This window comes from Pterocles gutturalis, unplaced genomic scaffold, assembly GCF_000699245.1.
Source record: "Pterocles gutturalis isolate BGI_N339 unplaced genomic scaffold, ASM69924v1 scaffold14261, whole genome shotgun sequence".
Taxonomy (NCBI): domain Eukaryota; kingdom Metazoa; phylum Chordata; class Aves; order Pterocliformes; family Pteroclidae; genus Pterocles; species Pterocles gutturalis.
Genome location: NW_010098026.1, coordinates 16525 through 32222, shown reverse-complemented (window position 1 = coordinate 32222; position 15698 = coordinate 16525). Strand labels below are relative to the sequence as shown.

Below are 15698 nucleotides of genomic sequence, written 5' to 3'. Positions count from 1 at the left end.
GTATAACTGCCAAAAATCTTCCATAACCAGGCTTGATGATATGATTAAAAGCAGTTCACAGATTTTCATGGTTCAGTAAAAAAATAACCCTTCTGTCTCATCTGCTTTGGAATATAAGCCATAGCTAGTACAGGTGACATGGTGTCATTGCTGGAAAATAGTCTCCAGCGTGAATGCACCCTGTCTGAAATACCTACAGTGCTGAAAGTGATAATGGTAACGTTGTCTGAACACCTCAGTTTTGTAGATGTGAGCATGAAAGCTAGGTATCTGCTTTCAAAAGACTTACCACATAGTGGTTGCTCACTCTTTTCATTCACTTCTGCTAGTAGCTTTAGAACTGTGGCTGAATTGCTGTGGTTGATCCAAAAAAGCTGTGAAAGCTCGAATCATAATCAGTGCATTGCTCATTTTATAGGTGTCCAGCTGTGTTTGATAAGCATGTATCCATTTCTTTTTTCATTTTTTCGGGGCTAGTAAAAGAAAAAAAAGAAAAAAAAGAAAAAAACAAACAAAAAACCAACCAAACCCCAGCAACACAAACCCAGCTTCATCTGCTGGTACATTTTCATTGGACAGCTTCATTTTCAGACTCATGTAGAACTGTTTGGTGGCCTTTCTTGTTGAAGTTAGTACAGGATAAGTAGTCCTGATACCAAAACTTTGAAAGTACTGCTCCATTTTTTTTTTCCTGAAGTTCACACGTATAGAAGGAAATGTTCAATATAGAGTGTCTAGTGAGTGTGGGGGTGTTTTTATTAAAATGTAGACAAAGTTAATTCTGTACTTTGCAAATTGGTGGAATATTTGTGCCAGTGTTTGCTGCTGCTTCTTAGGGACACAGCAGGTCAGGAGAGATTCAACAGCATTACCTCAGCTTATTACAGAAGTGCCAAGGGAATTATTTTGGTGTATGATATCACCAAGAAGGAAACCTTTGACGATTTACCAAAATGGATGAAAATGATTGATAAGGTAAGCTTTAAGTATTTTCTTTTTACATGTTTTTTTTAAGAAACCATTTTTTTTCTCAAAGGTACTCTGTAGGACTTTTAGGATATAGGATTATTACATTAATGCCAACTAATTTTCACTGGATTCTTTTAGCTGGAATTTAACGTTAATGTGTTTTTGTTGCAATTTTCCTGCTTCCTTAAATTAGAATTGTCTCAGTTAGAAGTGTCAGTGGAAATCTGTAACATCACTCATTCACCCGTGCATTGGGGGAGAAAAAAATATTTTATTTCCTGTCTGTGAAATAAGGTCATTTGTTTGTTCTTAGATAAACTAGAACAACAGATCTTAAGTCATGTTTTTTAAATGGAATTTAAAAATGGAAGTTGAAAATTTTTGAAATAACGTTTGGGAATAATTTTATATATACACTGTGTAGGTGTGGTTTCTTATTTAGTAGAGGAATTGCCCTTTTTTAATATTGTGTTGGCATTACATAATCTTACATTTCTAGGCTTGGTTAATTAAAAATGTTGTAATTGCAGTATGCTTCAGAAGATGCAGAGCTTCTATTAGTTGGAAATAAACTGGACTGTGAAGTTGATCGAGAGATTTCTCGACAGCAGGGAGAAAAGGTGAGAACAGTTCTAACTGAATTGTTAATTGCTATTAGAAGCAAAACTGCTGTGGCATTGCTGCTGACAGTCCATGGCTACTCTTCTTCAGACTGTTAGACCCAAGAAGCAGATTGAGAGTGGTAGTGTTCTGTCAAAAATCCATATGGTATTTACTTTTATAGAATGTGCAGTTATATGCTTTCCTGCTGGAGCAGTATGTCTTTGCTCTAAAGAAAGAATAAACTACAAGCTGGCTTACACTACACAGTAGTGCAGGGAATACTCCTTTTTGAGCTCTGAAGGAGGATATGGTGAAGACTGGAATCACAAATGCAGATATCTCTACTCAGGATGTCTTTGTGAGCCTTCTTTTCAGTAGTATTTTAAGCCAGGCAACAGCCCTGCTTGATTACTTAGCTCACCTTTGTTTTCATGTGTCTTTTGTTGTCTTACAACTCCAAAAGTGGTAAGGAACCTGGTAAGAGAATATGTTTGAGCGTAACACTCAGCACCACCTTGATCAGGACACTACCAGTACAGATATACACAAATGTTTTCCTTCAGCTACCCATCATGCATTTGGAAGTAAAGCATTTTCTGTTAGAGTCAAGGCTAATTCTTGCATCTGCACATCCCTTTTCTGCATTTTAATAATAAGGTTGAGATTAACTCTTCTGAAAAGTTCTTACTTTTTGGCAATCTGCAGCAGTCTACATCAGCTGAAGACTTGAATTTCTCAGATTTAAGCCTGGAAAAATGCAGAAAAGTAAACCAATTTTAAGTGAAAATTAGCTATATATGTCAATATTTGCTGTACCTTGGAGATTCATGATTATTAATCAATTTAGACTTCAGTCACAGTTTTGGGGAAAGTTGTGGAATTTTTTTAAAGGTTTTATGAGGAGTGTGTATTTGCTATTTGTTGCTGTTTGTGCATGTCTTCATGTAGTTTGTTTTACTTTGTCTTCCATCAGTTTGCACAGCAAATAACTGGGATGCGGTTCTGTGAAGCAAGTGCCAAGGATAATTTTAATGTGGATGAAATATTTCTAAAACTTGTTGATGACATTCTGAAAAAGGTAAAATATTCAGATAGTTCCTCTGACCACATAAATGGTCAATGTTGAAATAATGACTGCAGGTGCCTCTTGGGAGGACATAAAGGGCGAGTATGCACAGGTGAAATTTTTGGGCGTGATGTAATTCACAGACTCTGCTGAAAACTGGTTAATAAACACTGCTGTTGAATTTGGTAAACATTTGATTCTATTTGCTGTACTTCCTCTTTGCTGTAACTTCCCTATGTATCAGCAGCTGACTGTACATTTGCCTGCTTTCATTTGTGGGAAGTTCTGTTGTAATTTGTTGTAATTGGTTTAGGAAATGGCTTTATTTTGACAATGTCTTGTAACTTTTTTCTGAAAGGAATTCTTAACACAACTTAATCGAATGTAGTTCACTAGTAAGAACAAAAAGTTCCTTACGCTGAGACTTTGGCTGAGTTAACTCTTGAAACAAGCTCTTTTTGCTGAGTTCTATGCAGATAACTGTTTACAGGTGATTTTTCTTTTCTTTAAGATGCCACTGGATGTTATAAGAAATGAGTTGTCCAACAGTATCCTGTCCTTGCAACCAGAGCCAGAAATCCCACCAGAACTGCCTCCTCCAAGGCCACATGTCCGTTGCTGTTGACTTGTTACTCCATACAGAGTGAAAAGTAGGAGCGGGAGGGTAAAGAAAGTACCTGTACTACTCTGCACTACAATCATTTGGCAGTTTCTTGTTGCACTTTGTTATTCGAGTCAGAGCTACACACTAACTTGTAAATATGCAAATATGCAATCCTGTGTAGGATTCAGCTATAACATTTAATTATTACCCCTTTCCCTCACAATGATGTTTCATTTATTGCCCCAGTGTTATAAATACTGTACAGTTGGTGGGGGTTTACCACACTTCCAGTCAAGGAGGAGAAATTAAATCTATACCTATTCTTGACATAAATGTTGTAATAGTTCTTGTTATTATAAACAGGCAGGCAGAAGCTCTTCTGGTATGAAGATAAATATATGGTGCTTTGCTAACTATTTTAAAGACAGTTTTTTTAAAAACAGAGGACTTTATGTACAAAGCTTCCATAATCAGCATTATGTCTCCTTTTAATGTAGTGAAAACATTTTTGGCTGTAGCATCCTCTGCTGACTGGATTTATTGAAAAGCTAAGTTTAATTTTTGGCAGTCTTTTATTTATTTTTGTTTAATGCTGCACCCTTTCTTTGTATACCAAGACATCACATCTGGTGCAGATCTAAGATTGCACTCTGAAATAGCATAAATTATTTTCTGCGTAAGCATAAACTTGGTTGCAAGAATCATTAAGTTTCAGTAAAAGAATGGAGATATATTCAAGCTCTAAAAGAAGGTATAAAAAGCAATGCTGCTGTCCTAGACAAATTATTGAAAAAAAAAAAAACTATGATACATTTTCCTGTGTTAAGGAATATATATGTGTATTTGTCTGGACAACTGTAGGGTTGGGGGAAGGGAACCTAAGGTAAAATTATTTTCTTTCCTGATGGTGGAAATTATTCCTATCAAGCAAATACTGTGTTAGGTTTTTGTCTGATAATGAATTTGTGAATTATATCTTTGGTATATCTTTTATTAAAATGCACTGTTTAGTTTAGCTGTGGTAAATCAGTAGTTACATATTTGAATAACTTGGTGTGTCCTGAATGTTGTGGTATTGAAAAACATTGTGGTCTTTCTAAACTAATGAAGTGCAAATAAAATTTTGTATTTATGAATGACAATGGAACTGCACCTGTTATTAGAATGGCAAGTATCAAATGATGGGTAAAAGGTAGGCTCTGGAATATGGAACAACACTTGTTTTAATTTTGTTATGATTTAATTTTCAGTTTGAGAGTTCCTTTAGGTGTAGCTAGAAGAACAGCAGACGTTAGTTGTTCACCTTGATCACTGCTCTGTTGGGAGAACAGCTGATGACCTCGCCCAGCTGATATCTTCAAGTAGCATGTGACTTCTTGTCACGCTATCTTAGCAGGTGGTCGCCAAAGTATTAATTACACTGGCAACACAAGTATGAACCAGCCTTTTTCGCACTACAGCTTCTCTACTTCTCATTCTCTGGTGCTGGAACCCATTTTGTCACTTTTGACACTCTTCTAGCCAGAATGCTGGCACTGACCAGTAAGGTATACCACTGACTTAAACACCTTATGTCTGTTTTCTGTAAGAAAGACACAACAAACTGTTAACATTAAAAAAAAAAAAAAAATAATTGAGCCCTTATTTCACTGAGTAAGCTCTGACATTCTAAATACAATACCATGCAGGTGGTCTTTAGCACACCTGGATTGCAACTGACAAATTAAGGAAGCATGGTTGATATTTGTGCTTATGTCTTCTGCCACCTTGTGCCTAAATGGTTTGCTTTTCTACACAGTAAACGTACAGTTTACTATTATATTGGTAAGATTAAAAATCAATGTCTGAAAAACTTGGAGGATTTCTAATCGTACTGTGGTCAATAGCAAGGAAGGGAAAAATATGGAAAATTAGTTTTCACTTGACAGCCATTTTATTTTAGCTGATTCGTTTTTATTTGTACTTAGAAACTTGTGATTTTTTTCCTGCAGTTTTTGAATTTAATAAAAATTGAGAAATTTGCCTTAGATACACTTTCTTGTAATTTTGTGCTGTTTGTATATAGGTAGATTGGGATCACAGTCTCTTGTACCAAAAGTTAAAAATTATTGCATTTAAGAAAGACATATTTTTGTAAGAATGCCTGAATGTATTTGATTATTAATTGGAACTCATAAAAAGTTCAGGAAAACTGTTTGCTTTGCATCCATTATACTATGAGACTGAAGAGGGGTTTGTGTCCTAATTTTACCTCTGCAGCTTTTAAATGAGTCAAAAAAAATCATGTATATCCTTGCTCCCACTTAACAGGCATTTGCAGTGTGGCGTGGAAAAATAGGTGGGGGGAAAAAAGTTATTCTTGCTGCTCTGTTGCCTCATATGGAAGTTCAGCTGTCAGCCCAACCCTTGTTGGCATGTAATGATGCACAACCATTGGGAGATCACAGGATGAAGAAGAGGGAAGATGAGTACTAGCTGGAGCTTTAAGTCTGTTCTAACTTGTGTTAGCAGATCGCTGTTCTTTAGGAGCCTTGGTTAAAGGTAACCCATACCCATTCTTCAGGGGGTGTGTAGAGATTGTATCCTTGTAATACTGAGCCCAACATGCTTTACCGCTAAACTCGTGAGATGCTGCTGAGGTCTTCTAGTCCCTGGCAGTTTCTTCATGCTGGAGAAAATACACAGGAGTGTCTTTTGATAAGCAAGCGTGGCAAGCAGAAATCACAGGAGTGTCAGAAATAGGATAGTAATATCTGCTCCAAAGTAGTGGTGGTTTCTTGACTTCCATTAAATAATGGTGGGTAGATCGTGGCCATTGAATGATGGTTTGCCACTGATTTCAGTGGGGCTAGGATTTAATCCAGTAACTTCCCAAAACATCACTGTTTCAGTGGTATGTCCAGTTAGCACTGCATCTTGTACCAAAACCAAAGTTCATCGGTATCAAGAGGCTGATACAATATTTGATTGTGTCCATAAAATTTTAGATCTGCCTGTAATGGACATTCAACCAGTGGGTTGAATTAACACATCCTTTCTTCATAGGTGAACAGAAGGAAAGTAGGAAAACTGAAAATTTCTCTTGTGTAATAGTGAGTCAAGATACAGAACAAGCTGAAAACCACTGGCATACCAGGACATCTTGAATTATGCAGTGTTGTGCTGTGTGCGCTATAGGAATGGTGACGGTCACATCTTCATTTCGCTGGATGTCTGCTCCTGCAGAGCAGAGATACATAACTAATGTCAGCATTTGGTACTTCTGAGGAAGGAGGATGAGAAGAAGGTGGAAAAAAGGAGTGGAAGTTAAAAGCTAGGATACTGTAACTTGCTAATGCAAATTTAGGGCTGTGTGTTTGTGCTCTTACTGGAGATTTCAGCATTCCCTCAGTTTAATTTAATCTGTTACTTATGTTACTGCACTGAGGGGGCAGGAATTTCTGGCAGTGAAGGGTTTGCCTTAATTAGTTTGCCTTTTTATCATAAACTGATCATTACTTAAAGTGCTAGATTTAAGCAGGATTGGGAATTTGGTAGGTCTTTCTGACTTGAGCAAGGATTTCTAGTTAATCCAGTTAGCCTTGGAAGCCAATAGTTGTTTTACAGACTAACGCTATTGGTTGTCTAAACTGGGCTGTTCTGCTCGCTCTCAGTGCTAGCATCAGCTCTGTGGTCCTTTCATTGTATGCCTTTACCTTTCTTGTGTCAAAATCTCACTGAGACAAGGAAGATTTATAGCAGGTACATTTCTGAGGTGGGAAGGAAAGCAAGGTAGGTAGGAAAAGGGAACAGAGCAACCAAGCTAGTAAAAAAAGAACATAAAAACTTTTTCTGCAAGGAGAATGGGAAATGCAGTCTGTGAGAGACTAAAATAAACTGCACCAACCAGCATGAATTCATTCTCCCTTCTTGTGTTGGCAGTTTTTCATTCAGTGGGAACAGTGGTAGTTTTGCTGAAGAATCCCTTCCCTGTAATGAAGACAGCTCATTGCCATACTAATGGCAGGTATAATCTCACTTTGGGGAGAAAAGGCAGAAATACTTGGACTGTGTCTTTTGAATTTCTGCTGTCCTTTATACAGACTCTTGATTGTGCTGACTGCAAGTCTTCCTTTTAAAATAGTGTAAATGGGAAAATTTGAGATGTTAGTCCTTAACATGTTTTATTTCTTGTTGAAAGTTGTAAAACCGGTTGGTTCTAGTTTTCAAAAAGTTGAATTTGGTTTGTCCTAACTAGGTGTCAGAATGGCTGTGTTAAACATAGGGTTTGTTAACCTTTCTCTTCCTTCTGGTTTAGAACATTTCAAATGATCAAAATATGGAGTTGGCATCCTAGTAGGTACAGTCGTCTTGAGTGTGAGCTATAAATATTTTCACACTAAACAGGGAAAAGCCTAAGTGCCAGAATTGATATTAGGCTGAAACGAGAAGTTTTGAGTGCTGTGAGTTTTTTACGGCATGGCTTGGATTTCCTGCCAGGGCAGGTGCACCGGTGGAAGTTGTCCATTAGGGGTCACTGGAGCTCCACCAGTGAAGGAGTCGGTTACCTGTCCTGTTGGATTTGCAATTGCTTCTTGCTGCTTTCTACTGAGTAAATGTCTCTTTTGTCAAAACTCCTGCAGCTTTTCCAAAGCAACGACTTGAAGTATAATAATGGTGAATAGCTGTGGACACTGAAAAGACAGCCAAAGAAATGCGCGAGTGTGTTGTGTTGATAAAAGGAAGGAAATATTGAAGGATTAAAAATAGAGACTTCTTCTGTATGCGAAGTTGTGTTTGCTTAAGTATCTTTTCTTACAGAAAGAATATTTTTAGCTAACTTCCAATCATCTGGATCATAGAATCACAGAATGGTTTGGGTTGGAAAGGACCTTATCATGGAGTTCCAACCCCCCTGCCATGGGCAGGGACACCCTCCACTAGACCAGGTTGCTCAAAGCCTCTTCCGGCCTGGCCTTGAACGCCTCCGGGATGGGGCATCCACAGCTTCCCTGGGCAACCTGTTCCAGTGCCTCACCACCCTCACAGTGAAAAATTTCTTCCTAATGTCTAGTCCAAATCTACCTTCTGGATGATAGATGTAATTTGTTTAGTTGTACTTCTTGAGGATCCCCTTTGATGACTTATTCAAAAATCAGTAAGTATCCAGATGGGCCTTCTTCATTTCCTAATAAATTAATCAAAACTTCAAAAAACCTCAGTGTGATTTATTACTTGTGTTTCTATCAGGACTCATAATATCTTTTTTAATTCTTAGAATTAAGAATAATTTATTATTCTTAAAATCTATTCTTTGTACTGTTTAGGTGGTCTTGAGTGAAATTATTTTTCCTTCCAACTCTGGCAAAGTGTACATAAACTATCTCTGAAAGGTGTTTTTCCTTGAAATTGTAAAGGTAAAATTTTCATTTTAATTCTAAGTACTTCAGAGATCCAATTGTACACATTATTGTTCAAGGATGCTGTTCTGTCACAGAGGATTAAAGGGTCAATGCTATTAAAAAAATGTTATGTCAGTCTGGATAAGTGCCAACCCTTGCAAAAGAATCCAGCTTTCTGGAGATCCTAACAGATAGTTATGAAACATTTAGTTTTTATTTTATTTATAATTTTAAATTTTTATTTCCTAAGATTATTTTGGTCTCTTAGAAAGGAGGAATCCTGTTTGGTGTTGGCTATGATTTTTGGTGTTATGAGGGAATTAAGATGCTGCTTTAGATTAAAATGGTTATGTTTTCCTCTAGCCCAGAGCTCCTTATCATGTTCTCTGAAGCCTTCTCATGTTGCATTTAAGGGTTATAAAATCTGCAATGTGTGTCTCAATGTGTTAGTGCACACAATCATACAGACACCTTCCCTAGCTGGCATAAAATTATGGGTCCCTAAAAGCTGCCTAATACTGAAGAAAACAGTCAGTTTTCTTTCTTGGGGACAGTGATGCAAATTCACCGTAGCTATGTAAACACAGCTTTATGGAATTGTCCAAGCTCGCAAGAAGTGAGGGGGAAGGCAGCGGGGCTACCAAAATGTGTTACCTGCCAAATTATGAAATTACTGACTTTATGCAGCAGGTTTCTGACTATAGTCGCTGCATCTGCCCCTGATGGGGTTGCTAGTGGCATGTCAGGAGGGGAACAAAATCCAAAGAGCTCTAGTAACTACTGGGAGAAAGAGGAGACCGAAACATCCATCTGCAGCCAGTGATGACCTCCACATAAGGGCAGGGCTTTGGTTTTGATTTTTTAAGAACAGAGAAGTGGAAGGGACTGCTCAGACCTCTTTAACTTAATCCTCCCTGATTATAGGAAAACATAAAATAGAGGCTTTTTCCCCACTGCCATGCTATAATGGACAAGGATTAAAAGAAAATAGTTTTTCCTCTGCTGGGTCAGAAATCTTGATGGTAAACTTCTGCTGTCCCTGAGCTGATGAATCGTAATAGCACAATGGATTTTTCTTCCACAAATTGATCTGATTGCTGGCATTTTTTTAGACCCATGTGGATTATTGATATCTGCAATATACTGTGGTAGTAAGTTCTGGAGCATAACTATGCACTATGGGACAAAGTGCTTCCCTTTATTTTGAACCTATCATCTGCTAATTCATTTCATCCCTCTGTATTCTCTTACCAGGAGAAACAGGGAACAGTTGCTTCCTTTTTACCTTTTCTATGCTACCCACAATTTTAAGATCCTTATGTAGTGTTTCCATCAGTCATATCCTTTGCAGGCTTCACAAATCCTAATATCTTCAATTGTTCCTATTATTGACACCATTTCATATCTTTAAACATCTTTACAGCCCTCCTCTGTACATGTTTTCTATTACCGTATTTTTTTCAAGAAGGCCAGCACTGCGTTCAAAAATGTGTAAACCTACACTGAAATCACAATAGCTTTTTATAATTTAATCAGTAATTTATCCAGAAGGGGACACGTTATTTTATTCTACGGCATCTTAGTATCTCTAAGAAACTTCTGTGAGAGATGTGGTTGAATGGCTCTGGAAATCCAGGTAAATTAGATCAAGAGGATCTTGCTTTTTACAGGGACTATAATGGCTGGATATCACAGATATTATTAGATTCCCCGATGTTGTTTTTCTACATGTCTTCTATTCTTTGATTACAGTATCTACCACCCATGCCATATGGATGTCAGTCTGATGGCCCTTAGAGAACTCTCTTCAGTGGAATGTGTATGGGAGGACACACAAGATGGGTAGTTTTTGCACTGGGCATGTATGGACGCCACTCTAAGGAAAGCGCGGGCAGGTTGCATTATTTCCAACAGCTAGACTAGATTCAAAGCAGTTTAAAAGCAGCAAAAATCTCCATATTGACACATTGAAAAGTTTAAGGTTGGTTATGTTTAACTTGCATCACTGGTGGTGTTCTGGATACAAATCTGTACCAATGTAACTCGTAACAGGTTCTTGTGAACTTTGTGCATCCAGACAAGGATTACTCAAAAAGGCAACAAAATAAATCTTAATTGAAATCAGTTTGTTATTCTCAAAATCTTGTTATGGGCAAAAAAGGGGACATACCTTATATGCAAAGCCCAGAATTTATTGTTGATCTAATTGAAATCTTGGCAGACTTAAATAAAATGCAATAAACAGTTACTACTATTAGTCCTGTTACTATATTTCACAGGCCCAGTTATCTAATTAAATAAATACTTCTCACTGTTAAAAAAAAAAAAAGTTTAAATTGTTGCGGAGAAACACACAAGCACACACACACAGAGCCCAGGTGGAGTGTGATGTTGATGGTTGGGTTTCCCCCTTATCTTTGTCGGGAGGAATATGATGTTGGCAGCTCCTTCATTGCTCTAGGCTCCACTTGGGGCTATTTTCATGTTTGCTGACACACTCGTACACTTTGTTCTTTCTTCACTGGTCTGCAAGTACATTACGTCTGTGTTTACACTATGCAGTGCATACTTGTTTGGATACTTGTTTTCACTCCTCACACTGGCTTTGCCCAGCTCCAAAGTGTGTGTATCTTTAATTGACCATGGGAGATTACTTGCATCCTTACTGTTACCCCAAGCCCTCTCTTTATCAGCCCAGGCCTGTATCTGTCTAAATTGCATCCAGTGTCCCCACTTTGGAGGCCTTGGCTGGTATATCTTGTCTCTATTCCTATGTAATTACACTGGTCCCTGTAAGTTTGAGACCTAAATGTTTTTTTACATAGAATAACCAGTGGCCAGTACTATCTCTATAAAAATTATTACATCACATGATTAAAATAAATACAAGTATACAGGGTGGGTAGTAGCTGTCTTATCACCAGGAAAAAAAAAAAAAATTGCTACAACTGAACAAGTTTTCCAGTCAGGTTTCCAGTCAGGCGAGACAAGTTCAGCCAAAGTGTGCCAGCTGTGATGCCACGCAAGTTTGCTCCAAAACCTGTGGCTTGTGCGTAGGAACCTGGCTACAGCCCCTTTGCTTTGAGGCAGCCTCGGATGGAAATGGGCAAGCCGTTGTTGGTTTACTTGTCTGAAATCAAAGATCTGCTTAAAAAATGAGATCTTCTGGAAAGGTGGTGAAAAGTTAAATAATCCTTGCCAGAAAGGTGGAAAAAGGAAAAAAAAAAACAAAAACACCCAGAATCTGTGTAAGCAGTAAGCAAAGTGGTCTCAAAAAAAGAAAATGGAATGTCTAGAAAATGTATCCAAAATGCCCAAGATCCCTTTTTTCCTCTCACAGAAAAATTCTTGTGCCACAAAAACTGGAATGTGGATGTAAAGTTTTATTAATAAGCAAAATACAAGAATGCACAGAAAAACAAAATATGCATGAATTGTGTTAAGGAGGTGATATCTTCCGGGGAATCAGAAATCTTTCTTTAGCACTCACAGTTGATCTTCAAAAACCCTTGAAGACGTGAGACATCCTGGAAAGTTGTATTTATGTCCATCTCTGATCTTGACAGGAATAAGGAAGAGGAGAACCAGTCAAACATCAGATTAAGGAGACATCATTTACAGCAAAAATATTAGCAAAAAAATCATATTGTTTTCTATACCTAGCTGTAGATCCTGTATAGGTTCTTGTGAGGCACCAACAAATTAAAACAGGAGAAAGTTGTATATACTTAATGTATGTTGTGGATGCTCTGTCAATCTTACCAAGTAATATGATCCAAGATGAGCAGATTTGCCAAACAGAATTAGTGCTGGGAATCTGCATGTGCATTGCTCAGGAAGGTGCTGCTTTGGGCTTGCTCTTGTCTGGCACCATCACAAACTGCCGATAGCACTCAGAACCTGTTAGCTGTGCTCCTCAAGATCATCTTTTGGTTTAGTTTCCTGTAGGAGAAATCCACTTCATTTTCTCCAGCACAATTCTGCGATGTGAACTGAAGTGCAGTAAGAAGGGATGATCCTGATCTGAATTAAAATACTAATGTAGGCATGTCTTGTATGGCATCAGAACCATGGTGATTAAAGCTCTTACGTGGCATTTTTTTATTTACTGAAGCATCTTCAGTAGCAAAGGAGGAAAGTAGGAAATTAGGACTGGAACCAGAAAACTAAACAAAAAAAGTTAAATGTGAGAGGAATAGGAGGTTGCATAATAAATATACGCAACAAGCCAGTGAGATATTTCTGCAAGTGCTGTGATATGAAACGTAGCTGTAAGAGACCAGGGTCATCTATGCTTTAATTAGATCAAGCTGAAAAATGGAAAAGCTCTGTCCACAAGCCTGCAAAAGTGTACACTCATGGTTCAATGGGAGGGAAAAATGCGAAGTAACAACGATGACAGACAGGTGCACTTCAAAAAATCTCATTCTGCTAACTTGGGTCCTTCCTTGTAATGTCTCAATCTCTTTTGCTGCAGTTGGGACAAGAGGTACTAGGCTGTATAAAATGCCAGCTAACATCTTGAATTACAAAAGCCAGGGAGAAAAACAAGATCTGATTCTTGTGGTGAAACCATCCACTCAGAAAATGCTTTTCAATGCAAAAGTAATAAGTGCATGCTATTAGCTGTAACTGTAAACCTAAACTCATATAATATTGTATTTATTCCCCCTGAGTGGGTTCCTGTGATTCTGCTCTTTTGCATCCTCTTAATCCCTGCACATGCTACTTTGTGCATTTTCCTTTCTAACACCCTGCTTTGCTACCTGCTGTCTATGTGCCACATGCAGTTTTTGTAAGCATGCAGGATTATCTTTTTAGCAGTAGCTAGCACTGGCTGGCATTTGCATGCTACTCTTATTCAGTTCAATTACTGAGTGTCCACAGGACAGTAATTGCAGTTTCAGGAAGCTAAGGTTAATGAGTAAATTGAATTTTATGTCTATCTTCCTGGGTCACAAGATACTGGTAAGTAAAATGTATTTTGGATAGGACAGCTTTAAACCATGCCAGTTGTGCTAGGCTGTGCTAGCAGCTCATAAAGAAAGCTTAAGTGCCTGCTGAAATTGAGAATGTTGTCAATAAAGGAACCCAAAGGAGGACGGAGGAGAGCTATCCTGACCATTTAGACTTCTTTTCCCAGTAAATGGCAACAGCATGCAATTAAGTCAGTGAGAAAGAGAGAATTTCAGGTTTTCTGCAATAAGGTCAACCTTTAGTATGCACTGCACAACTCTAAGTGAACGTCATAAATAAATGTCGATGTCTGAGAGACAAAAGGCTTAAAAGAGGGTTTTGTATCATGGAGGGATGAAAATTAGACATTTGCCTCCAGGTCCCTGCCCCTCTCTGAAGAAGTCAGAAAGCAGTCCCTGGAATACATTGGTTGTCATCTTGGTCAACAGGCATCAGAGTTGATTAGAATTGGATGGCTGATTCAATAATCTGCCACCATGTAGAAACTGAATTCCCACTGAATTAATATGGGGCTTTTTTGTATGTTTCAGTTATTCAAAAAACTTTAGCAAGTCAGTGTTCTCAGAGAAAGTCCAACTTGTCCCAGCTCTGCCATGAGAAGAGGTTATGCTGCTGTAATGGCTTTCTGTAAGCCATATGCCTTTTAGTAACGCATTTTCCTTTATAGCAAGACATAAGAGCAACTCAAATGAATAGGAGGGAGAATGCAAACCTAAGTAGGGATGTAGGACAGTCAAACCTCACATCTTAAATGTCACACGCCAAGTAGTAATTCAGCAGAGTCAGATCTGCCCCATGTCACTTGGGGCACTCAAAGTCTTGTGCTCTCCGTCTTTCTTTATATCCCCTGCATCTCCTGTGAGGGGCTTCAGCAAAGGCTGACTGCAGGGAGCTGAACCTTTTTCCTTCCTCCTCTGGCACACTGCAAGCTTAGCACATCTGGTCAGCCTCATCTTTGATCTCCTTTAAAAGCTCTTCATTAGAAAGCACATCTCAGCTGTGGCTAGCACCTTGACCTCTCCCCTGAGCACAGGACCCATCACATCCCCTTCTTCTCATTTAACTCCATGCAAGGCTGTGTTAGCAAGGGCTCAGAAGCTCAGTAACCACTTATCTGGGCTTTAACTGCTCGGTGTGCTTGGCCACTGTTGCTTTAGGCAAGAGAATTAGAGGAGCATTTGAGGAGAAAACAAAGAGAAAGCGTAGAATGGATGGGAGTATATCGCAAGCAGATTGAATTTAGATGAGGGAGTAGAAGTGGGGAAGCAAAAGAAGAAGATATGAGACTAATCAAGCAAATACTAATGAGGTACTGGAAGAAGAATTGTCAGCCTGTCAGAGTTTGTGGGGGGATGCCTACCTTGTCAGTGCTAGCTGAGGCAAGCTGAGCCCCTGCTGTGCCCAGATGAACCATCAAAGCAGCCTTTTCTCAGTTAGAAGTGGGGCAGCTGAGTACAGTACAGGCTGCACACGGGCGCTCCCCAGGCAGCCCAGCAGGCGGGCAGGGCTCAGATCCGTGGGCCAGGATCTGAGGAGCCGTAGCATGAAAGTCTTGTGCATGTTTCATACCTACAGAACGGGACTGACGGGAGCCTCTGGAGCACTATTGCAATGGGAGCAGAAGAATTAGAAGGGATGGAGAAGAAGGAAGAAAAGCAGATAGACTGAATGGAAGAGGGAAACTGGAACAAATGTTGATAGTATTAAAAGTGTAGTCTACATCTTGCCAACGTAGATCTTGTCAACAAAATTGTTAGCATGTAAGCGGAAGCATCTTTCAACTAGAATCCAACTATAGGTATTTTGGTTGTTTCTAAAATATATATGTAGGGCAACTTTAGTGGTAGCACAGGAGACTAGACCTTTGCTTTTGTTAAAACTTTGCAGAAAAACCTTTTCTAGCATTGCAATATTTGACTTGGCATCCTCTCTGATGCACAAGACAGCAGAACCAAAAGGGAGATAGGTTAATGTAGGTAAGTATTTTCTGCATTGGATAAATCTACCTAATGCCATTACATTATACCTTCTTATTCCTCCCCTGGGGATTCACAGGCACCTAAGCATATGGCAAGTAGTTTGAAAATGTTGCTGGCAA

General features: G+C 38.7%; 1 protein-coding gene across 1 annotated transcript; it reads left to right on the top strand.

Moving 5' to 3' along the window:
* Nucleotides 1–836: 836 nt before the first annotated feature.
* Nucleotides 837–4384, top strand: RAB12 (RAB12, member RAS oncogene family; the record flags this gene model as incomplete). The annotated part of the gene is made up of 4 exons (XM_010087498.1): nt 837–975; nt 1500–1589; nt 2546–2650; nt 3150–4384. Coding segments are annotated over 4 exons (448 nt in total), but the record flags the coding sequence as incomplete, so codon positions are not given.
* Nucleotides 4385–15698: the final 11314 nt, after the last annotated feature.